The sequence below is a fragment of the Acanthisitta chloris genome, unplaced genomic scaffold, assembly GCF_000695815.1.
Source record: "Acanthisitta chloris isolate BGI_N310 unplaced genomic scaffold, ASM69581v1 scaffold7888, whole genome shotgun sequence".
Lineage (NCBI taxonomy): Eukaryota > Metazoa > Chordata > Aves > Passeriformes > Acanthisittidae > Acanthisitta > Acanthisitta chloris.
In genome coordinates, this window is record NW_008686426.1 from 6,601 (window position 1) to 31,540 (window position 24,940).

The 24,940-nt window shown below is 44.0% G+C and overlaps 1 protein-coding gene across 1 annotated transcript in view; it reads left to right on the plus strand.

The window, feature by feature from the left end:
• Positions 1–24,940, plus strand: part of LOC103807387 (glypican-3-like) — a gene marked incomplete at its 3' end in the record, with an annotated part of 68,251 nt that overhangs the window by 6,572 nt on the left and 36,739 nt on the right. The window contains exon 2 of the mRNA XM_009080113.1: positions 1,911–2,072. Within this exon, the coding sequence (XP_009078361.1) occupies positions 1,911–2,072 (162 nt within the window). The remainder of the gene's footprint in view (positions 1–1,910; positions 2,073–24,940) is intronic.

The following is a 24,940-nucleotide window of genomic DNA, read 5'->3' on the forward strand; positions in this document are numbered from 1 at the left end:
CTGCTGTCTCCGGAGCCCTGACAGCTGGTTTTCCCTTGGCGCTGTGCATGACTCTTCTTCAGGAGGTACACGATTGAACTGACATTAATATTAATCCTCTTCCTCTAGACTACACTTGCAAAAGTGACTTTTGACACTTTCTAGTAATTAGGGAGAGAGTGGATGTCGTAAAAGACTCTTAAGAAGGAGAGGAGAGGTGAACCTGGACTCCGGAGCCCTGACAGCTGGTTTTCCCTTGGCGCTGTGCATGACTCTTCTTCAGGAGGTACACGATTGAACTGACATTAATATTAATCCTCTTCCTCTAGACTACACTTGCAAAAGTGACTTTTGACACTTTCTAGTAATTAGGGAGAGAGTGGATGTCGTAAAAGACTCTTAAGAAGGAGAGGAGAGGTGAACCTGGACGGACACGTTAATCCTTCCCGAACAAAGATGTAAATTGCCACACTTGCTTTTATGGAGGAAAAAACCTCTGCAGCAAACAGGAAGGCAGAGCGAAGGCTGAGGAGTGTGAGGAGCCTTCACCCTGTCTGGGCTGTCAGTTGCTGCCTTGGGGATTGCTTCCTAATCTCAGTTCTGGCAGTGCTGAGCCTAGGAGGGAGCTGCTTCTGCTCTGGGCACAATGCAGTTTGGGTGGCAGACACTGAGATTTGAGGTTCTGGCTGCTCTCTGACACTGGAGAGCCATTTTTAATGAAGTTGGTGTTTGCTGTTTGAGTTTCTAGCAGCAGGATCAGATTAGATGTGTTTTGCATGATGAGGGCTATTTGTTTTGGTGGGATCATGTTGCTCTGCTTGAGTTTGCAGGACCTCAGTTTACTCTTGGAATTTGATTGAAAATGAGACTTTTTGTTGCTGCTGCTTCCAGCTCTTCTGTTTCATCCTTTGTTGGCTGAACCCAGCAAGATGTCTATTTTTTCCCTAGATTTTATTTATTTTTAGCTAACAGCATTTTTCTTAAAAATGTATCCTTCTTCCATGAATAAATGCTTTGGGAATGTCAAAAAAATGAAGTTTATCATCACTGAGCAATGCCAAGATTTGCAGCTGAAGATGCCAGAGCAAGCAGTGTCCCTCTGGCCTTTGGCCCCTGGCTTTTGTCCCATCCTGGTGAATGGGTGGAGGTGCTGCCCATGCAGTGGCACATCTGCTGCTGAAGAGGCTCTTGCCTTGTGCAGTGCTCAGTGCATCCCTCAGGACCTGTCCCTCTACAGCAGGACTTGCATGAGAGAAGCGATGGACCTTGGGCTTTGCCTGTTGCAATGGAGGAAAGATGTGATGGAGAAATTGGTGGGAGGACCCAAATGATACGTCCCATTTAAAAGTCAGCATGGTAAAGCCAAGTAAATCATTCTTGTTATGTCCTTCTGTTGTTACTATTGCTGGGGATGCAAAAGGTTGGAAATTGCAGGCGAAGAACACAGTTATGTTTTAAACTAGTTTAAAGTCTTTATGCAAATTACAAGCATATCCTACTTGATGTGATATGTACATTGCTCTGTTGTAAATCTGCAGCCTCAAATTCTGTCTTTGTTTTCCACCTCCCGCTCCACCTTTTCTGTCCCTCTGTGTCTCCTTACCAGTGTGCAGGTTGGCACAGGAGGCAGTGGAGCGACGCTTGGGATCACTCTGCTTGGCACATCAGTGGACAGAGTGTGTGGGAGCTAAAGCAAGCAGTGTGCTGGTAGATGAGCACAGCTCTCAGGGGCTATTGCTCAGCAATCCTGGCTCTGCCTTCTCACTCCTCTCCTTTGGCCAAGCTGCTTGCTCAGGACAAATTCCAGATATGTCATCAACTTGCCCCAACAGTAATTGCAGCGATACTGATGAATGGAGTTGGTTTCCTCTCCACTCCCAGCAATTCCAACTCCTAACACAAATTTTTCTGTCCTTCTTGTGTCTCTCCAGGGACTGATCTGCAGGTATGTATCCCAAAGGGCTCCACATGCTGCTCGAGGAAGATGGAAGAGAAGTACCAGGCAACAGCTCGTCTGAACATGGAGCAGCTCCTGCAGTCTGCCAGCATGGAGCTGAAGTTCCTTGTCATCCAGAACGCTGCAGTCTTCCAAGGTGAGTGCTGGGGCTGGTCCAGTGATGTGCAAGATTCAGTGACTCAGCACCAGGCAATTGGAAGGGGGCTGGAAGTTTTCTGTTCCCTTGTTTTCATGTTTGTGTATATTATATATGCTTATTTGTTTATAATATTACACCTGGTTTAGTTTATGGTTGCTCTGTGGGGCTTGTCCTAGATATTCCTGTAGCTGTAACAGCAAATGTAAATTTAAAGACTCAACCTCTTGAAGTGCAAATTTAAAAATAAATGAAAAACTCACTTCTCCAAGAATTAAAATCTCTGTGCAAGTCTTGTCTGATTCTGCCAGCCCCAAAATGCATGTTGCAGTGATATGATTGGGTTGTCACCTCAGTGTAAGGCTTGGTAAGATCTGACTCAACTGTGAGCATTAGTTATTGTTATCCACTGAAAACAAGACTGGTTATTCCATGGGAAGGTGGGCAGAGGCTGCTTTGTTCACAAATGTGGTTCCTGGTGCTCCATGGAGTATTTGAGTTCTTGGTGATCTGATGAGCTACTGTCCATGGCAACTCTCTTTCTAATGAAAATGTGATGTGTTTGGTTTTTGTTTAATTTTTATTTCCCCAAAATGGCTCTTTGATGAATATTTTTTTAGTATGGATACACACTACTTAGTGCCACTTAAATCTGCAATCATATTTTTCTAAGGTCCTTTACACAAGCAAAACTTATTCCATCCGTGGTTAATGTGCAGTGAAATGATTGCTTGTTTGTTGAGTGCTGTGCTATTGATGTTCCATCGTTCTGTATTAATGGTGCTTTTGCCTATATTTAAAAAAGAAGTCATGAGCAATCAAGTGTTTTTTCCTTCATGATAATATTTTTGCAGAATAATCCATTTATTTTTGTTCATGCCTCGCTAATAGCCAGACCCAAGGCCTGCTGAAGCATAGGAGATCACAGCAGAGCTCTGTTCTGGGCCACAACTGACTGATGAAGTCTAATGTGTTGTTTTCCTCAATGTAAGATCAAATAAATCGCAGAGGAGATAACTGTATGGGTTTTTTTCCTTCAGTACTTCTTAATGCAGTGACCATTAAGTTCCAGTTCTAATAAACTGAATGGAGTAAAACTAATTGAGATTGGTTTCCTAGGCATTGAAGATGTGGACCAGCTTCAGAAATGGTGAACAACCCTGCTGGAATACAAAGTGTCTTCCTCCTTCCTTACCGTTTGACAAAAACTGCAGCATTAGCTTTTATTGTGTGTGTGAACGACACCCTGTGGTACTGCAGGTTGTCCATCACGTAACAGTTGGGTGCTCTGGCTTTGAAAGTTCTGTCTCTTCTGGAAAGAGTTGCTTTGATTTTCCCCCCACCCATGCCTTTTTAAAATTGTTATTTCCATCCTGGCCCATCCCTGGGGAGGGAAAGCATTTAATTGAACAATTCCTGACCACTTCTGCTTATAAAAAAGCTCATGACTAAAAATTGTTTGCAGTCCCATTGCAGAAGAGGAATTCCAAGCTGGAACCATTAAGGAGTTCACTTTAATTATCTTGTACAAAGTGTTTTGGCCTTCAAAGGATGATTCATTAGATTTTGAACATTATTTACTTCTGTTATCTTTAAAATTAATCTGAAAGCTGTAGAAGAACAATTTTTTTAATAGGTTGATCTTTTGATTGCTGCTTGCTCAAGAGTATTTTGATGGCTGCAGTGCCAGAGGCTGTTCCAGCTATAGAAATTGTCCTTGGACCTGACGCACAGTCTGATTTCTTCTTGGCATGGCTCATGGTGGGGGACAGGCTTCTATCTCAAGGCATTGCTAAAGGAACTGGTGCTGAGGTGTAGTGTCCCAAATCAAACCCCACCACTATCCTGTTTGTGTCCTCCCACATTGCCAAGGTATGTGCTGGGCAAGCTGGCTGCAGGTCAGGAAAGCTGGTGCTGCCCTGGCACAGCTGGAGAGTGCAGGATGCCCACTGCAGGGGTGTGCCTGGGGCTGTGCAGGCTGTGCCCAGTTACCCAGGGCCTGCTGGAGTGCTCAGAAAAAAGGAGCTCATGACCACCATTGGAGCCCCTGTGGTCTCTGAGCACCTCCTGCAGGTTCTGCTCTGCTGGTGTCTCTGTCCGAAGCTGGGGACAGATGCCCTGTGGCTTTGGGAACTGGGACTGCAGGAATGGGATAGCTCCAAGCAATACCAGCTCCTGGAGGTGTGCTCTGGCAGGGGAGAAAGCTGTGTGTGTTCCATTGGGTCAGACCCCAGCGTGGTCTGGGGACACTGCACAGAGGAAGGATAATTGCACCACTCTCTAGAGTGAGGAGATGTGTTGGTATGGAAACACAGCTGAACCACTTATATTAAGAACACAAATGTGAAATCCTTCAGAGTTAATTTTAATATTTTCAGGCTGGCATCTAAAGGGACTGCTAGTCTGACAAACAGAATCTCACCCAGATGTTATTATTTTGCACCAAATTTAATTTCTTCCCACTGAAGCTAGAGCAACATCTCTGCTGATAAAGATCAAGGGAAATTGTCTGGCATTTACAGGAAATCTCATCCAGGACTATCTGTTACAATGTTCACTTAGCAAAGTTTATTAGATTATTAGTTTTAGACCCTTGGGCGTTTTCTTTATTGCAGTTAAGAAGGAAAAATCCCAAGCAAAAAAAAAATCCTCCCTTCACTAAATTTAAATGGTACAATTAGCTCCTGGTCTTATCTTGCAGGCATTTTTTTAAAATTATGAAGATGATTTAAGTAGTGATTTAATCTTCGGGAAACTTGCTGCGTTTGACAATGTTAAAATGGATTGTGGCTGCCTTGACTGCAGTTAAATCTTACTCTAGGACTTTTTTGCAGGCAGTTTTGTTGCTCTCATGCAGTGTATCTGTGCTGGTATCTGCTATGTGTCATGCACCTCCTGGTTTGGGTTCTCAGCCACCAGCAGCTCCGTTGTGTTCCGTGAAGCCAGGATGAGTCCCATCACTTCAGAACAGCTCGTGTGCCTTGTCAAGTGACATTTAGTATTGCTGTGGGGATCCTATCCAAACTAACCAGGGAGTTAGTGCAGCTCGCCTGCTGTAGAGAGTGGTGAGAGCCCTGCCTGCAGTTTGCCTTCTCTCTTTTTTCTGACTTCTGTTTTTTGTGGGGGAATTTCTGGCCCTGCCAGCACCTAATCTTTTCCTATTGAAACAAAGACAGCTAAAAAAGCCTTCAATTAATTCTACTGCTTTCCTTAATGTTAAATCTTAATACCTCAACTTTGTGAAAAGTGAACTTGAACAGGAAAATGCCAGTGTGCTTCTTGCTTTGTCCTCAGTCCTCAGAGACAGGTTGTGTGTATGTTCTTCAGTCTGATTCCTCCTGCTTCCCAAGTTTGGGAATTTGCTTTTGAGTGGTCACTTAATTTCCTTTCCTGCATGTTGACTACTTTGCACTGTGGATAAGAGAAAATTAAAGCTTTGGCAGCTGCTCAGATGCAGCTTTTGTGGTACATTCCTCCTGGTTCTTTGTCCAAGGGAAGAGGTACTTTAAAAAGTGGAAAGACTGCAACACAACTAGACATAGAGGGAAGAGGAGATCTGCATCCATTGCTTTGTGTCAGGCTTCCTGGTAATCTCCCCTCTCCATGAAGTGAGAAGCACAGGAAGAGGAGAGCTGACTGCTAGGGGCTACTTCTGCAGGAGTAGTGCCATGTGCTCTTGGGGAGAGTTGCTTTCAGTATTTTTAGTGATTGGTCAAATAAGCAATCAGCAGGGAACTCATGTTGCCTTTCTGCAGCCCCTTCTGTTGATTCTGGCCAGCTCCTGGAGGGGCTTTTCTGCATGGTGCAAACACTGGGCTATTGGAGTGTGGTGGTGGCTGCTCTATGATCTCCTGGCAATGGCATAAATTGTGAGATACACAACATTCCTGTTTCTGACCCTGAATCAATGTGCCCCAATGTGTGTGTGGGCACAGGGCTTGCTTCCACCCTTTTCCCAAATAGCTCCTGTGGGACTGCAGAGCTTCTGGGACGTGGGGAAGGTAGGAGTGCAGTTACCCCAGCTGGAAAATTGCTGCAGTTGAGTCCCTCTTGGCCTGGAGATGTAAATGAAGACCTGGTCTGCACCCTCTCAAAGGCAATGGCACTTTACCTTCTGCAGATGGCAGCTGGAAGATAACAGGTCTGTTGAGGGGAATTTGCAGGGGCTACAGAGATTTGAGGGGCATTTGGGCTGTGTGTTTCAGAGTAGTTTCTAGGAAGACCGTGATAAATCAATACAAAAACCCTGCCTGTAAGTGTATGATATTCTCTTATTCATGGGAGAATCCTGTTCCTTGCTCCCTCTGGAGCTGAGCCCTCAGTGGTTCTGACAGCATGGAGAGGATTCGTCTCCTCTTGTGTGCTGCAGTAGGATAAAGGCAGAGCTGTAACTCTCAGTCCTACCAGGCAGCTCTGAAGACTGTAAATCCTGCATTAGGCATAAATGCAGCCATTTTGGTTATTTATAGTTATTTACACCATCCATTCATATCTGTCAGGATTGAAGGCAGTTTTGACATTGCAAGCTTCTATCAGGTTATCTTTAATCTGTTTAGAGGCACCTAAGCCACAAATATATCAAATAGCCGATCCTAATGTTGGAGTCCTCTAAAGTATGACTGAATTATTTATTTTGTTATGATGAAAATGTCTGGGCTTTATTGGGTTTTCTTTGAAGAACTTGATTCTGCTTGAAGTCTGGAAGATAAAAGATTAGTGATTGTCTCTGGAAGTTTCTTATTCTGAATCCTTCAAGGCTTTTCATTTTTCACGAGCTGCTGTTACTACTTTAGAGTCAAGGTGAGGGAGCTGAGATTTCTTTTATTCTATTAAAGAGGTTTAAGTATATAAAGAATTTTGTGCCTTGCACAGGTAAATCCAAGATGCACGTGGCAATTGGGTGAGGACAGATGTGCTGTGTGGTGGGAGCTATGGCACATTAATCACTGAGAAAGGTCCATTGATACCAGCACTGCCCAGCAGAGCTCATGTCTTGTTTGGAATAGTTTAATACTCCAGCATCTTTAAGCCAATTAGTTTGATAATTCAGGAAGGTCTTTCAGATGTTGGCAGTAGGAAGAGCCTTGGATGGACTTTAGCACTGCATTGTTCTGCAGAACATTATCGTTACAGTGTGGGGAGGGAGGAGGTGAGATGGGCCAAGTGGGAGAAGTCTCTAGCTTGGAAAGGTAATAACTATTTCTGAATGTGGAAGTGAGAGGTGTTGGCATGCAGGAGCTCTTGGAGTTGAACCAGCCCTGCAGAGGGGAGATGTGCCCTGGAGACCAGTGGATCACAGCTGTGATGTGTGCATGGGCCTGGTGTCTAACCAGGGTGCAGGTTTGCACAGCTTTTCTAAACAGGAGAAAAGTGATTGTGATTAACTGAATAGATGTATAAAATGATTCTTAGGAGTACTCGAATGCAACATGAGTGGAGAGGTCAGTTTAGTAGCTGTAGGTGTGTTGTGAAAAGTGCATGTGAAAATGTGAACCCTTGCTTGTGAGCTTGTAAAATATGAAGCTGATATTTTAGAGTGGACTCCAAGAAAGAATCCATATTTTGGAAGATAATGTTAAAAGTCTTATTAGACTTTACAAGTAAATAAGCACCACAAACAGATAGATCTCTGTATCACCTTTTCATTCCTTTTCCTGATTAGTCCTCTGCTAACTGAAGTCTTGCTGTATCCATCCTTCTGTGGTGCACCTATCTCCACTGTGGCCCTTTCCTTCCAGAAGCTTCTTGGCTTGTTGTTGCTTTAATCTCTTTTTTTACTTTCTTATTAATGTATATTTAAAACAGGAATTGTCTCACTGGGTCAATTCAGGCTGGTATTCTGCCTTTGGTGATGCTTCCTGCCAGATGCTTTGGATGCACAAAGTTTGTAGTGGAAAACTATGGCAATGCATTTCCCAGGTTGATAACGATGTTCTAAACCGATGATTACAGGTAGGTGGAAAGAGCTGTCTGCATAATGAGAGATCTCTGGTTGTCAGAATTGGTCTAGGGAGGTAATGTTTCCTTTCAAATAACCAGAACTTATTGTTCATAAATCACAGTTAATCTGTTTATTACACCAGCATACGAAGCTGGAAGTCTGGAGTGTGCCATAATGCTTAGCTTTAGGAGCAGAGCTGTAATAGTAGCAGCAATTTCAAATGATTTGAAATTGGGGGATCAGCAAAATGCAGGAGTTTGTGGAGGCTCTGGGCATTAAAAATGACTGCTGAGGATTGATGAGTTTCTTTAACAAATTGTAAAATCCATCATGCAGGAGTTAGGGCATGAAACTGCCCTCCTGAGCCACATAAACCATGGCTTTGGAAGTATTGCATGACAGCACACACTGCTGGGAAGGGATATTTTGAGAGATGTTTGGTTTTGCTTTTGTTTCTTCCTCTCACTGCCTGGAGTTTCAGTGCCAGCACAGCATTGGCATGCAGCTCACCAGGCTCTGGGTGTGCTGGATGGGGCTTCTCCCTGGAGGAGCCTCAGCTTCTTGCGATGCTGAGCCTGAGATGGGGCTGCTCTCCTGCCTGGGCTCTCTCTCCCCTGCTTCAGTCAGTACCAGAGTGGTCCCATTTCCCTTGATCTTCCAAAATCCTGGTGCATCTTGCACAGCCTTGCAGAGCCCTTGCTCACAGGTGGTGGAGTGCTTGGCATGTGTCTCTGGGGTGCAGGACGGAGCTTGTTAGCTCTTCCTGCTGCTTCCCTGTATCCTCACTTGAGCTCTGCAGTACATCCCCACACCGATGGCCTCTCTGGCTCCCATCTGCATTTCCATGCAGAGAGAGCCCCTGTGGGATCCCTGTGTTGGGTATCCATCTGTTGACTGCTGTAGGAAGATGCTGCTTTGCACCTTTGCAAAGGGCTAGCAGCAACTCTCTGGCACATATGTGGAGGAGTGAAGGATGTGGTAGGAGGTGTCCCTGGCCCCCTAGCCCCTGCTTTTGGGGCCTTTGTGGCTTGAAGGGTGCAGAAATGGGGAATTGTGTGTGGTTGAGATCCTCTCAGTGTCCTGCCTCTGTTTTTCCCCTGCGATTAAATACTGCTGATGCCCTTCCCCTCATGGGTGAAATGAGGCTTAGAGGTTAATAAGGGGCTTTTTGTAACTGCCTGTGTGCTGCTTCAGCAGTTTTTAAGCACAGCACTTGGTGTCTCGGATTAGGGGTCCCCAGTTCAAAGTGTGCAGAGGAATTCCTGAACACTTGTGCCTTCTGCTGTCAGGATACTGTCCCCTGCCAGCTCTGATGCAGCTTTTCTGCTGTGAAAGGGGATGGTGCTCCCTTGTTTCTGAGAGGTGTAGGGAGGCATTGACCATGGGCACTCTGGAGCTGCTTCCTGGGCTGTGGGAGATGCTGCACCTCCATAGGAGATGTGGATGTTTTGGGTGAGAAGGTGTCTGGGCTGGGTGTCTGCAGGAATATCATGGCCTTGCTGTGATGCCTGTGGTATCTCCCACAACTCCTCCACATCTGTGTGATGGTGCTGCCTCTGTCCCATCTGCTCTGAACCATGCTGGCAACACACAATCCTCTGCCTGCATTCCCTGTGAGTTGAGGTAACAAGGGAACAAGGGCTCCTGTGTTCCTTTGAGTCTCCTGCTACAAGTGGGTTGCTCTCTGAAATTACCTTTTGAGCTCTAAGTTATCATTTTTTGATAGTTCAAGTACTAACATTCTTTAAATGCCTCCTAATGCTATAAAGCAGTCAAATGACATCTTTTTAGCTTGCAATGAGGTGATATAAATGTCATGTTACCCTTGAATGTGGTATTTATAGAACTATTTGGTGCCATTGGATTCTTCTGTTTTCTCCTTTGTAGTTCCGGTACAGAAATGGCAACGGCAGCATCTTCAGTCTCCTGCCTGAAAAGGATATATAGAGGCATTCTCATCCTGCAAAGTGCTTAAAATGCAAACAAGAGCTACTTTGCATTTGCTGGGGAGGAAAGGGGGAAAGAAGCCAGCACCCAGCAATAAAGACAGGGGCTGTCTCTGTAAAGAAAACATTTTGCTAGATTGTCATCTGCTTCACTTTTAAAGCAGCAATAAGATATAGCGATAAAATGGCCAATGGCGCATTTCATCTGAGGGAAATGAACTCTTGCTGAGCCAATTAAACTGTCAATACACTGTGGTTTCACGTTCCCTTGAGCAGACTGGGTCACCTCAGGTGTGTTACTCACTCCGACTTCACCACTGATGTGAAATCAATTTTAGCAATTTATAATCTTTCATTCCACTGTGAAAGTATATTAATCTGTGAAAAACACCACTCAAAAAGTGAGGGCAGATGACAGCTCTCCCCACCAGTGTGTATAGCTGGCGGTGCCTCTTGGGTTATCTGGTGCATAGAAGCCTGTGTAACTTCTGGACATGCTGGAGGCACTGAAAATCCAGTTTTCAAGCTTTGGGCTTTATCCTTAAAATGTTCAAAAAATCATAGGAGTGTCTTGGTCTAATTTTTCACTGCTCAGCTGCAGTAGTTTGAAATTGGCTTTATTCTCTCAGCCCAGAAGAGGCACAGCTTTCTGCATTCCTTCCGATATCAAAGGAGTGAGCGTGGCAGACTTGTATGTCCTGCTTGTTAGAAAGTAAAGCAGATACATCTGGCACGGGTGGTGGAGAGTGGCTGGGGGATGTGGGATCTTCCTTGTGTTTTGTTTCTGTGGCAACAATATCTAAATGTTTGGGTTTGGGTTTTTCTACTGTTGCCCTGAAAGGAACACAGACCAAACTGCATCTGGTTCAGACTGATGTGCCTAGGGGAGATGTTACCTGGAAAACCCCTTTCATATAGAGGCACTGGGGTGCTGTACCTGGTGCTGTCTGCTTGCAGCCCTCAGAGTGTTGTAAGAATCATAGAACCATTTCAGTTGGAACAGACCTTTAAGTTCATTGAGTTCAACCATCAACCCAGCACTGCCAAGCTCACCAGTAAACCATGTCCCCAAGTGCCATGTCCACATGGCTTTTGAACACTTCCAGTGGATGGTGGTTTATGTGGGTGTGTGAGAAGCTTTGCTTTTGAAATCAAAGCTCTTGCATGTTGGCTGCAGAGGAATATGATCCAAGTGCATCTTGGAGACAGATCCCACCGAGCAGTTGGAAAGAGCCCCAACTCATTGATGTTTGGGAAGGGATGGCATTTCCCTCACTAGTGCCCAGGGCTGGCAGTACTTTGCCCAGTTGAGAGTAGTAATGCAATAGTTGCTGCCTGGCTCTGCTGCCTTCATTGTGATGGGCTTTTTTTTAAAGCCAACAAGAAGTTAAAGCCCTTCTGGCTTTCTGATGTACATAGGCCTAACAGGTTTTCTATTTTCACAAAGGGAAGATATTTCTGCTTTTAATCTTGATCCAAAGGTCTTGTTGACACTGTAGCATCAATGAGTTGGGGCTCCTTCCAAGTGCTCGGTGGGATCTGTCTCCAAGATGCACTTGGGGCATATTCCTCTGCAGCCAACGTGCAAGAGCTTTAATTTCAAAAGCAAAGCTTCTCACACACCCACATAAACCACCACCATCTCTTGGAATTGCTGGTCATCACCACTCCCATGCAACCTGTGTGCCACTGTTGGTGTGTGGGAAAGGGAAATCCATTCCCAGTGGCCCACCATGGGTTAAGGAGTTGGTTTCAGCACACCTGAGAATGTTTTCAGGTCTGCTTTGCATTATAGATTAGTTCAAAACTGCTGCAAAATAGAAATTAATGACCAACGTGATGAAACTACCTTTTTTTCCCCCACCTTTCCCTCTGTTTTAGTGCCTGGAAGTGATATTGGTGGGATGGTGATACTTTGGCATTCTCAGGATGAGACACAAGAAAATATTTCAGAGTGTATTTATGCAATGAGCTAAATAACTTTTGACACTGGATTTAGCAGTGTTCACTTGAATCTGTAATTGCTGCAGTGTGCACAGTGGCTGGACTTGTTTGGATGGTTTTGATGGATACTGGATCGAGCCCATTTGTCTCATGCCGCACTGGTGGGTCAGAAACAGACGTTTGGATTTGCATGTGGTAACTGGTGCTGGACAGGAGACTAGTGAAGATTGTGATGTGTGAAAGTAAATCCATTTCCATGAAGTATTGCATCTGGGAATTAATGCATCTTCTATGACAGATGAAATGTAGGAAGCAATGCATATTTAATCTGCTAATATAAAAAAACTCCAAAAACTTAATTGGAAAAAAATCATCTGAATGTGTGCTTGGGGAGGAAAAATCGTGTAAACCTGCTGGTTAGAAAGTGGAGATTAAAAAAACCTCAATCCTCTGAGACATTGCAAAACAAAGAGCACTGTAGATCAATTGCAAATGAATTCTGTTGCTGATTAGCTCTTCACAAATTTGTCATCCTCAAGTCAGAAAATCTATGATTGAGTGTCATAAAGAAGCAATTTTAAGAGCAGTAGAGAACACTAAGGCTGCCTCTAGGATTACCAACTCACAGCTTTGGAATTCACTCTTTTTGAAGGAAATTGGTGACTAACAGATTGCAGGAACACAGTGTGTTTGTATTGGTCAAATTCCTATTAAGATCACAGTGAAAAATGATGTTCCTTTTTTAGGGAGAGGAAATTAAATAGGCCTAGTAATCCATGTAAGGAGATTGGCTTACACTAAAAGGGGAGGAAAGAATGTGAAGGCTAATCAGATCAATGCATTCTTTCAAATCTGTCTCATTAAAAAAATAAAATCGAATTGCTACTGAATTTCCGAGGAAGTATGTTGAAATGACACACATGCTTTTACTGCCTTTTAATTACAAAATTGTTTCAATCTGCTTGAGTCTCCCATGTACGTGGGCTAACAACTGTTCTTAAATATTGGCTCATAAATTCCAAATAGTTCTGTTAATGGAAGAAAATAGTATCCCTGGTCCTTCAGCTGAGTACGCCAGCCCAGATCATGGCAGGCTGAGAGCTCCCATTTGTACTGGAGAAATCTGCACTGGCTGATTTAGGTGCACAACTTCGCTCTGCATGAGGCTTTTAAGACTGTTATTTATGCTGTTGTTTGTCAGGGAAGTGCTCAGTCTCTGATGTCCAGCGGCACAGCCGTGATCGACCTTCTCAGGAGACCTTTGGGAATTATTATGTACTTAGTGAGAGCTGGATGGAGGCCTTGGAGGTGGCCTGAGGAGGGTTTTCACACATGATGTATGGCATTGCTCCCCTCAGCTGGGTAGAAGCAGGGCTGGGATGTGCAGCTGGTGGATGGTTCTGCGGCTAAGCCTCCTCTTGTGTAGATAAGGCATGAAAAAAAATAAAAGTGTTGTCTAAAGAGAAAAATGCCCAGAAGAATGCTGAATCTCTTGCACAGCATTTCTGTGTACAGCAAACACTGGACTTGGCCTCTGCTGTTAGTGTGTCTAAGAAACATTGAAAACGTGGTCTTTTTTTTGGCTGAGGAAATAGTAAGAGCCCCAGCAGTGATGGTGATGGTTTTCTCAGCCTCTTGTGGAGGGCAGAATGATGCCTGTTGGTCCTCCCTTTCCTTGCAGAAGAGCTCTGTATGCTGTCTGGAGGAGGAGAATGATGTTTGACCATCAGGCTGTGCAGTGTGGTTATGTACCACAACCAGCTCTGCCAAAGCACTAACACAGATGCTTGGGGGCAGTACATGTGAGACTGACCTGGGGCTGCCCCAGGGTTAGGCAGTGAGTGGGTTTTAGGTGAGATTAGGAGGAGAGATGGTTACTCTTTCCTGTGGTCCTGCAGGAGAATGGCATGGCTGCTTGGTGGGCTGTGTGCTGGGCTTTGCTCTCTGCAGAAACGAGGGGCAGCAGGAGGAGGATGGTGGGGTGTTGCTGTGGGATGTGCTGTGGGCTGAACAGTGGGAGGCTCTGCAGGTATATATAGGAACAGCCCAGCACTGCTCCTGGCTTGCTGTAGGTTCACATCTGCCCAGCTGTGCTGGGTTCCTGTGGCAGATCCCTACCCAAGATGAGATGTATCCATCATCTGTTGGCTGGCACAGAGAGGAAAGCACACATTGCAGGGACCAGTAGGTCACACGCTTACTGCAACTGGTGTGATGCTGCAGCACTGTAATAAATGAAGAGGGTGCCTGCATTTAAATGCATGGGTAGCCTTGAAAAGGGGGAAAGACCTGCCTTGGAGAGCACTTGTGCTGATGGAGCCTTCGTTGTCCTTGGGAATGAGCTTTGTGATTTCTGAAGAAAGATTAAAGGTATGTTTCCACACTGAGTAACTTCTGTGTTTGCTGAGAGAAGGCACTTGCATGTTGGAATTTGCAGCACCTTTAAAGCTGGAGGTGATGAGCTGCTTTTTCCCCTCTCTTGCTTTGTTCATAGGCTGTTTGTTTAGATAACGGCCTGGAAATGATATTAGTAACCCTGTACATCACATTTTGCTACCAGTGAAGAGTAAACAGTGCATTTGACATTTGAGGAAATGGTTCATTTTCTAAGGGATGTGGTTCAGAATCTACTTCTTGAACTAATGGACAGTATAATGTTATTTTTTTACTAGGTTACATAGATTTTTACCTTGAAGATGGTCTATAAAGTGCACTGCATTACTAGTATTAAATAAAAGCAAGTGCTTCGCATCAAATGAGAAGGCAGTGTTTGAACTGGTGAGAGCTTGGAACCCTTTTCTTTGTCTAGCTTGTGATGCTTCACTGTGACACAAGCATGAAAAATAATTAGACTCAGTAGTAAGTAAATATTTGGTTCTGAAATGCATTGTGAAGATACAGAACTGGGAGACAGTAACCTCTTCAGAATTGTGTTGATCCTCCTGGATTTGTCTTACATCAACAGCTAGATCACAAAATTGCATTCAGAAAACTACATCAGAAGGGCAATTCTGGGGGTGAAAAGTCTAGGAAGGTTATGAACAAACCAGGCAATCGTTGTGATCTCACATTCTTGTGTTCTATGCATTAGAATACAGCCTTTAATTATAGCATATGTGTGTTTTTCCACAAATTTCTTCCCTTGTGTAAGGGCACTGAATGAATGTCCCTTAATGAGTTGTTTTCTTTCTCGTCGTTGTTTGATGCCTGGTTATTAATACTTCTAAATGACACTTAAGGACAGAATTCTTCAAAACTTTCAATTACATGTGAACACTGTTTTCATGATGTTCAGCACCGAGCAGTAGCATATTTCTTCCACAGACAGAAACACCAGAATTCAGAAGGAGCCTAAATAAGACCTTTTTTGATTGTGTTCACTGCAGTGTAGTGATACATATTCAAGATGTAGGTCTTGGGTTTGGGTACAGCCTCTTTGGTTAATACTGTCATTGTACACTCCACACCTTTTGACTTCTGGAGCTGGCAAGGCAAGGAGCTGGAGGAGCAGTGTCCAAAGTCCAAGTACTTCCACTTTGTCTTTAAGTTTATGAAAAGAAGCAATAATGCACCAAAAAGCAGGAGGGGTTTCAATGTTGAAAATAAATATTAAAAAAAATCAACCTTTGTTCTCTCATCTTCCCATCATAGCAGCAGTGAGTTGGATCTGGGTACATTCCTGCGTATGCAGCAAAAAAACACCGAACTTGACCGCACCCTCAAACTTTGACCAAAAAGTTCATGCTTATACAGACTTGAACAAAATCCTATCAAAAGTTGAGTTCTGTTTCAAAGTCTGGGAAATGCTTTAGCTAATTAAAGAAAAGGTCAGCAGGATTTTTTACTGTAGGCAAAAGCAAAAAGATAAATCTTTCTCCTCTGCCTTGTTCTCAGAGCAGTCGAATCATTTTGGCTGAAATTAAAATTTGCCTGAGGCTGACAAAAGGCACACGAAGTTGCAATCCAGATGGCTAGAGCTTGGCAAAATTAGAGGTAAGTAGGAACAGGGTCTGAAGATCAGAAGCATTAGGCAGCTGTAATATGCAGGGCTACCAGCTCTGCCTGTAATCAGTTGTAATATTCCATCTAAATGTCTTGCAGAAAGCTCTTGTGCTGTTCTGAAGTGTGATCATTCTTTCAGAGATCTGGAGGGGACTCAAAGCTGTAGTTAAAGTAAGTTTGCTTGTGGAATGTGAGAGGGTTTTATATCCTCTGTACATATGATGTTAGCAATGTGTCACCTCCTCACAGCTGGATCTGTGTGAGCAATGCCTGCTGTGGTCATGGAAAAACCTCCTCAGGTGCCCCTGCTGCTATTTTGTTCTTCCTGTCATCAGGCTGTGCAATAGATGAACATTACAAATCTTGGTCATAAACAATTTTCCATAAGTTTGAGTTTATTCCTTATTTGCTGATGCATTCGTAATTAAAATATTTGTTCTGATCCTCTATATGGCTATGCCTCTTTGTTCATTCGTGTTTGCAATGCTGCAGGTCTCATTGTAAGCAAATTAAGGTACTTGTGAATATTTTCCCATGGAATGCTCTTCAATACCATTTTGAAAACACTCTGGGGACTAATCCAGTAAGATAACTTGGTTTATGGGCTGAGAAATGATCACCTGTACAAGGACTTGACTCTAAACGCTGTGAACATGCAAGAAAACGTTCAGAGTTCCTTAATGTTCTCAGAGGAGAGGAGAAATGGAGCAAGAGAAGGAAGAAAAGATGCATTTTTATGTGTAATACGAGCTGAGTCTGTTTTAAGTGGCAGGAGCTGCAGAGAAGATGCTGCAATAGCCCAAGTCGAGCCTAATGTTACCCTTTTGTGGACAAAGGGCTGCTCAGTTCTGTCAGAAGATGCAGATGATGGTGCCTGGGGCAACAAAAAGCAGAAATGCCCCCAGCAGGCAGGAGCAAAGCTTCATTTGGAACAGGCTGCCCAGGGGAGTGTCTGAGTCACCATCCCTGGAGGGATGTAAAAGATACGTAGATGTGGCACTTGGGGACATGGTTTAGTGGTTGACTTGGCAATGCTGGTTTAACAGTTGGACTCAATGATCTTAGAGGACTTTTCTAACCTAAGCAGTTCTGTGATTCTATGAATTTTAACTTGTACCAAAATGTTTTTGAGGTAGTCTGGGTAGGAGCTTATCTGCCCTGTTAATATCAGCTTTGGTTACTATTAGTTATCAGCTACACAAAATGATGCAGTCAGGTGGTGACCTGAGCCCTTAGATCTTTAGGGCTGTAAAACTTGTGGAAGTGGGATTGGTGTCTTCCACGGCCAATGCTGGCTTTGTCTGAGCCTTTCTGCCAGGGCTCTCCTGGGGAAGCAGAGATATATCTCCTTTTGTGTTTGTGTAGAGGTCTGAAAGTGCACATAACTCACTGTGTTATATTTGCAGGCTTCAGGAAAGGTGTTTGTGCATGTGTTCGAGCTGAGGTTGCAGTAAAATAGCAGCAGCTGAGCTCAGGGGTGAAAGAGGACAGAAAACAGGACTCCTATGTGTTATTTGTGAAGGTGACCCCATGCCTTGTCTTGGGCAATGCACTGAGCGGAGGCTTAAGGGATCCCTCTGAGAGACAAGGAGAGTCAACAGAGCACTTTTCTTTCATCCTCTCTATAGACAACTATAATTTTGGGTTGTCACCTCTTCCTGCAGAGGTGTCAGAGAAGGAATTTAAGGCTGAGCGCTGAGGATCAAGTCTTGCCTCTCTGCTCTCCTCTGGGCTTTGCATGCCCCTTCTTCCAAACAGCATCCAGCTTTTCAGCCACTCTCAAGGCAGAGACACTTGGTTCTGTGCTCCTTTTGCTTTAATCTCGTTTGCTTTTCTAACCTGCCAGTGGCTAACAGTCTGCTTAGCTCGCTGGCCTCCTCCCCTCTCTGCTGGCTCCTCTGCTCCCTGTCGAGTGCCCTGTCTTCCTCTCCCGGAGTGAGATGGTTGAGGAGGTCATGCAGTATTAATAGGGAAGCAGATCTCTGATTTTGTTTCTGCTTATGGGCTCTGACATTTCTGACGTTTTCTGAAGTGTAAAATGTTTCTGAGAAAACAACAACTTGGCTTTTACTGAAAAATTAATTATGTTGGCACTTTGCCCATTGCAGTGGGCTTTTGTCAGAGGACAAAGTCACTAACGTTAGGGGGAAAGGGTGAGGTGGGGAAGGACAGCAGGAACATTAGGGAGAGGAAATCTGCATTAAGGTAAAAAGATGTAATTAAGCGTGGATTACCAGGGAATGATGGAAACTCTTGAGTAGACATTGCCTTCTGTGCACTTACTGTACAGAGCTAACATACATCCAAGTTTATTTGCTTCATAAATTAGTCTTTCCTCTAATTACAGTTAACAGACTATGACTTGCTGCTCTTCAGTGATGTTCTCTGTTTCTCTGCTCCCCTCAAGGCAGAGATACACTTGGTACAGCAAAGCACATACTGCTCCTCTCATGGTGCTCTGGGGAGAGTGTAGGGCACAAGGGGGGAAAAACATCTGAGTTTGGTGCATGTGTGTACTTCTTAAGAGTTAGAGATTCAGTAAAAAGTACAATGAGGGGCAAAATACTGAAGGGCTGTGCTGTTGATCCTTTCTGACCTTTTCAGTGTTGGTTTTCCTTTTGCCCTTTGAAAGGAAAGGGATCATCAGAGAGCTTCAGTTTAGGACTAAGGAAAGGATGATGCAGGTTCTTGCTGAAATCTAGGATTAGGGGCAACTTGACCTCCTGAATTGCAATGATGTAGCACTGGCTGATAAATACACACACATAAGTGTTTGTACCAAGCCCAAATACAGGACAGTGGTGCTGTCATGTCTGGTGTTGCTTCTGTCTGGGATTTGCAATCCAAGTGTAAACAGGTGACAGCATTTGGGTATGGACAAAAGAGGGGATGTAAAGAATTGGGTGTAATGATGAGCATGCAAAGAGCTGTGGTCCTAACATCATAGCAAAAAACCCACAATAGGTGAGAAGGAAGAACCTGAAGGCATAGGAATAAGCAGCTTTGCCCATGTGTCTGGTGCAGTGAAGCATAGGAGAAAATTAAGTAGTCAGACAGTATATTCAAATTTCTATTTTATTTCTTCAAACAGTCTTCAAAAAGAAATGGAGCTAAAATGTGTGCTGATAATATGAACAGAAAAAATGGAATAGTTATTGTACTTGGAGCTTGCTTGCCCATTAGTATTCTATTAATTTTCCCCCTGCTTCTAATGATACAAGGAACACTGGATGCACTTAAAAGGATGCATGTCATCAAAATTATATCTGACAACAGTTCCTTCACTGCTTATGATGCTTTTGATTGTTAATGTAGATAAAATGTAAATGATCAGAATATAAAAACTCCCTTTTGTCTTTCTAATGTTTTCAGCTGCCTATTAAACAAATTATATGGTGAACTGAGTAGTCTGTTGCTTACTACAGTGGTGTCACCCAGATACTTTGAAATGCTTAATGGCATAGAATGAAGTGTCCTTGGTTTGTTTATTTTCCTGGTAGTGATGACATTTTAGGCTAAGTCATACTTGCTGCTTCAAAATACATGTGCCTTGTCCTTACTAGGTAACTGTGATTTTATGCATTATGGTACTCTCTTGTAGAGTTGTATGTCAGGATTTTAATAAGAACCAGCAGTGGAGGTGTAGAGCTGAATCAGGGGCTTGCAAAACCCTCTGCAGTTTCAGAAAGTACAAAACATTGGGAACTGGGATCTCCAAAATGAGGAGCTTTGGCACCAAGGAGAGGAGCACTGGGGCTGGTGCTTGGTCAGGGATGAGGACAGGGTTGGTCTGGTGTGTCCTCACAGGGAAGAGAAGGAGAAAACCCTGTACTGGTACCTCCAGTGGACATGGTAGGAAAATGGGCTGTAGCTTAACAGGGAGTTGTTTGTTTGCTAGAGCAGTGTGGTAGACCTTGGTCATCCACCTCCTGCTGCTGGTGTGTCACTGCATCAGGACAGTTTATGGATACTTGTGGCTGCCCCAGGGCACTACCCAGACTTGCACTGAGATGGTTGTGTTGCAAGATGAGTGGTGAATAGCACAGCGTAGCCACTGGTGAGGAGGCAGTTCTGAGGCTTCCTTGCACAGAAAAATGCCAGATTCTTCAAACTTGAAAGTACTGACTTGAAAGTCAGATCCTTGTCTCTCACAAGACTTAATTTGCCCTTCTTGATACAGTAATGTTGCACACAGTTCCCTAAAGCATAGATGTTTTCTTTAAGGAAAGAGCAATACCATCTGCTGTTGCGTTGTAAGCAGAGTCTTGGGCAGATAGAAGGTCCCAGATGTAAGGTCAGACAGTGATGCTTTCTTCTGCTTTCATTTTGGTTCCTTCTTTCAGGAAAACTGCAGAGGTGTCCCTGGGTGCATGGGACAGCCTTTTGTATTCTCCTTCCATTTTAGTAAGGGTTACATCCAAATGGAGTAAAGCATTTGCCATCCACCCTCTGCAGACAGTAACATTTCACACTTCCAAGCCTGAGTCTTCCTTTGAGAGCTCGAACTGTGCTGGCCTAGATAAACATTAACTGCAAGGATTATCTTTCCTTTGAGGTTTAGGGTGCACGGAGCCTGTGGGATCCTGCTTTGTGTTGACACAAGTAAGTGCACAGTCAGGGGAGAGATTGGTCTTCAGCTGTAGGAACGTGCTGGTTGCTGCTTTGCAGGGAGGAAAACTTTGGGGTGGTCTCTGATTATTTGCTTAGTAGTTCCCAGCTCTTTGGTGCTCATCTGAAAGCTAAACAAGCATCTCTCCTTGACAGGTCACTGATGAACGCCCACTGCTGATTGCCATGTTGGAAAAAAGCAATTTTACATAGTATTCTGCACTGCAAGTATTTTTTTTTAAGCACTTTTTGCTTTCCTGTAAAATGAGGTGAGCAATTGTTCTGTATTGACAGCTGGCTTGTAAATCAGCCACTCACTTGCCAGATGAGAATGTGGAAATGCCTTATAAGCACTTTCATGTTTTGTGATCGGTTTAATTCCAGCATATTTAGAACCTCTTTGCATTGGTGCAAAGTAAAATAAAGCATGGTCTCTGACAGGTGCCAAGACAAGAGTAGGAAGAATCGCTTCTCTGAGGGTCTGAGAAAGGGATTTGCAGAGGAACTGCTGCAGCCCTCAGGGAAGGGGCAGCACTGGCTCTGGGCTGTTAATTTCATTGTTTAAGGTCAGATTATGTTGATCTAAATTGTGCAACTAATTCCATCAACAAGCAAGAATATTTACATAGCAGATGGAATTTAAGTGCTATTCTTCTGTGTCTCTCCCTGGTTTTGTATTTAGGTTGCACCTGAAAAAATAAAGTGGTGTCTGTGTTAGGATTGAGTTTATTATGCTTACCTTGTTGGAGAGGTGTTGAGCTGGGTATTTCCCTTATGGCAACTTACTTTTTATTGGTGTTTTTATGGTCCTTGTTGTGGTTGCCATTCATCTTATTTGACTTCAGAGCTGGTCCTCCAGTTGTTCTGTTTCTTTGATTGCAGTGAAAGGAAACCGTTTCTTCCCTGCATGTAGAATTGTTTTTTTCTCAGCCTCCCTCGCCTGCTTGCCAAAGTCCTACCCAGAGTTAATTTTGATGCCTTTGTAAATATTTTCAGTGCATAGCACAGCAACAGTGGCACTATGTAGAGAATCCAGGAAAAAATCAATTTGAGAGCTGGACAGAAAAATGCCTGCTAGCTAAAAACAACTGTTTCAGCAAAAAAACAAATGTCACAGCCTCCATTTTTCATAAACCCAAGCTGTCGCCTTCCAGCTAACATGACTGAGGAGGTCTGAGGAGCTGCCCTTGCCTGGGGTTTTCCACAGGGCATCCAATGGAGGGTTTCTATGGCAAGGACTGAGTTTTGTGCACACTTCTAGTTTCCCCTTCTTGCTTTATTGCATGATACCCTCTGGAAGCAGGTGTGGATGGTACAATACCTCTGCAGTCAGTTGCACAGCAATGTTGTCCCTCTGATTGCTCTTTCCTTTGGGGGCCAGGACACTGGTGTGAGTTTTAAGGGGGGCTTGTGGCTTTGTACAAGAACATCAGCATGTCAGAGGTTGTGGCATGTGGCAAAAGTCTGGCTGTCAAAGAGGGGATCTGAAGAGGTATGGGACAGGACTGTGTTTGGTGAGGGGTGCTGCAGCAGGTCTGCTGGTATGCATGGGGTTCAGCAACAGTGCTGCTGCCCTGATGCCAGAAAATGGATAGGTTCACTCAAAAGCTCTTAGAAAATTGTGCTTTGAGAGTATTTTTCTTCCCTCAGTGAATATCTCCAGCTCAGGGCTGATCCTGAAAGGAAGTCACTTTTCTCCTTTATACTGCTCTGAAACTTGGACTTGCTCTGTGCCTTCCCTCCTTCCACTGTAGCTCCGACTGAACACAGCACTAGCATTCCTCCCTCTGCTGCAGCTGGCGTCAGTCTCTTTTTGACAAGACTGGGTCTCTTCTACAACCCAGTTAAGTATTAAATGAAGACTCTTAAGAGTTTTTAAATTTGTCAAAAACTTTGTGCAGTGGTAGGACTAGGGTCCATGACCAGCTCTTCCATAGTCCTCAGATAAACTTTCATTGGTAGATAAATGGAGATAACCAGTGTCCTGACAGGATCTGACCCATTAGTAAAGTGATGATTAGAGTGCAGTAGTCCTTCTCCATTAATAGAAATCTCCGTCAGCTTCCTCTTACTTGTGTTCTAGTTAGAATTTTCTTGGTGCCTGCTCCTGTCTTCCCCTTCCTTCCCCTAAAAAGGAGAAGGGGAAAAAAAACCTCCACAGGATTTTGAAGCAGTAGTTTGGATTGATTTCTTATATTAAGACATTCTCATCCCTTTGGGTGTGCATTTCAAGGCTGCCAAAGGAAATCATCACCCTTGAACAGGAGACACGCAGCAGGAGAATTGGCCCCAGGGAATAGGTTTTCCCATGACAAACTGGTCACCTGCCCAAGACTGCATTGCTGGAGCTGTGTGGGATCAGAGAATTGCTGCTCTGTTCTTTGGAGGGTGATGACATTTTCTTGCCTATTTGGATTTCCAGGTAGATAAGATGTTAAATGGAGCTAAACCATCATTCCACTCCTGAGAGCCAGCACTGGGATTTTTGTCTCAGTTGAGACTGCTGTCTCTGGGATTGTCTTTCTGCTGGAGCCCTGCTAAGTGTTTAATAGGTGCTCTGGCTTCTGGGATTACAAGCACTTTGCTGGAACCCCCTTTTTGTCTACTGATATCCCCTGAGGGAAAGCAATGCTCAAGTGTTAAGAGACTGGATTCTGTTTCACCCACCTCATATTATTACTACAAATCATATTATTTTAATGAAACAGGGATCCATGTATTAGAGAATCCGTTGTGCTGGCAAAAAAAAATTAAAGATGCATAGGAATTGTGATCATGTTACAATAATTGCCTCAGTGGTAACATTAATGCTTTTTCACTTCAGTTGCTCCTTGTTGATTGAACAACCCCTTTCTGTAGGCTATAAATCTCAGTGGCTCTACTAATCAAAACTTAAATAGTCTAATAATGTTTCCAAATGTTGCGTGGCTTCACTGTTTTAGGAGAGAGCAATCTTTTGTCCCAACCCTAGTCCAGTTTGGGAGGTGACACTGCATTGTAGCTACACAGTAACTTACAACAGTGTCTTTGTTACTGAACTTCTTCTGTGGGAGATGGGCCCAGAATTTAAAAAATGGTGTAGTTCCCAATAACAGAGAACTTCTAGTTATTTAAGGGGGGGAGATCAAGAAACTCCAGTGAAATGTGACAAGCTGAGGAAGTTGGGGCTGTTCAGCCTGGAGAAGAGAATGTTGCGCGGAGACCTCATAGCAACCTTCAGTGTCTGAAGGGGATACAAGGAAACTGGAGAGAGACTCTTGGTTAGGAGCTGCAGTGACAGGACAAGGGGCAATGGGTACAAATTGAAAGAGGGGCAATTTAGGTTAGATACTAGAAAAAGGTTTTTTCCTGTGAGGATGGTGAGACACTGGCACAGGTTGCCCAGGGAAGCAGTGGATGCCCCAACTCTGGCAGTGTTCAAGGCCAGGATGGATGAAGCCTTGAGCAATCCAGCCTGGTGGGAAATGTCTTTGCCCATGGCAAGGGGAGTTGTGACTCGTTGGTCTGTAAGGTCCATTCCAACCCCTAAAATTCTCTGATTCTATGAAATGCATCTGGTGATGGTGCCCTTCTTGCCATGTGTCCAGTGCAAATAATAAAACACTGCAATATGTACATGGTAGGTGTTTGAAACCTGTATTTTACGCTATGTTTGAAGTCCTGATTTGCATCCCCACCAGATCAGTTTCACCACTCATCACTCTGTTTGCATGGATAGTGCTGCAGGCAGAAGCACCTGTTTTGGATGCTGGAAGACTGGGCAGGATGAGTTTGGGACAGGAGAGCCCTGGGCATGCAGAGAATGGAGCTTTTGTCAGTCTTGTGCCTTCTTCAAAATACAGAAAACAGAAGCTGCCTCCTGAGCAGGCTTGCCATCTGCCTGAGCCCTCACTGGAGAGGCTGGAGAGATTCTTTTCTCCTAGAAATGCTGGTTATTCACATTGGTGAAAAGAAATATTTGTAGGGTTCTTTGTTTCATAGCTGCAGTTAAAGATCTTATGATCTTTTTTTCTTGCAGGCATAGCCAAAGTAAAGCCCCAAAGTGTTAGATGCTGCTTTCTAGCTGTCACTTAGAAGGATCAGGAAGTGTTCAGTCATTTGGAATTGCCAGGTTTGTCAGATTGCTAAGGGACAACTTCTTGGGGAATCGGAGAAATAAGACACTTAAACACAGCTCCTAGTGCCATTCGTTTTCAACTTCAGTTGCATCATTGCCCAGCAGCACTAAATGCAGCAATATCTATGGGTTTCTTCAGGTGGTGGTGTTTATGCCTTGAGTTTAAATGTTTACCAACCCAGCCACTTACTAGAAATGTCACAGGAGTTCAGTTTCTTAGGAAATCAGCAGCAACTCACAGTGCTGCCGTTGGAGCTTGGCATTTGCACGGTGATGGGCACACAGATCTCCCAGCACTCTCCTGCAGATT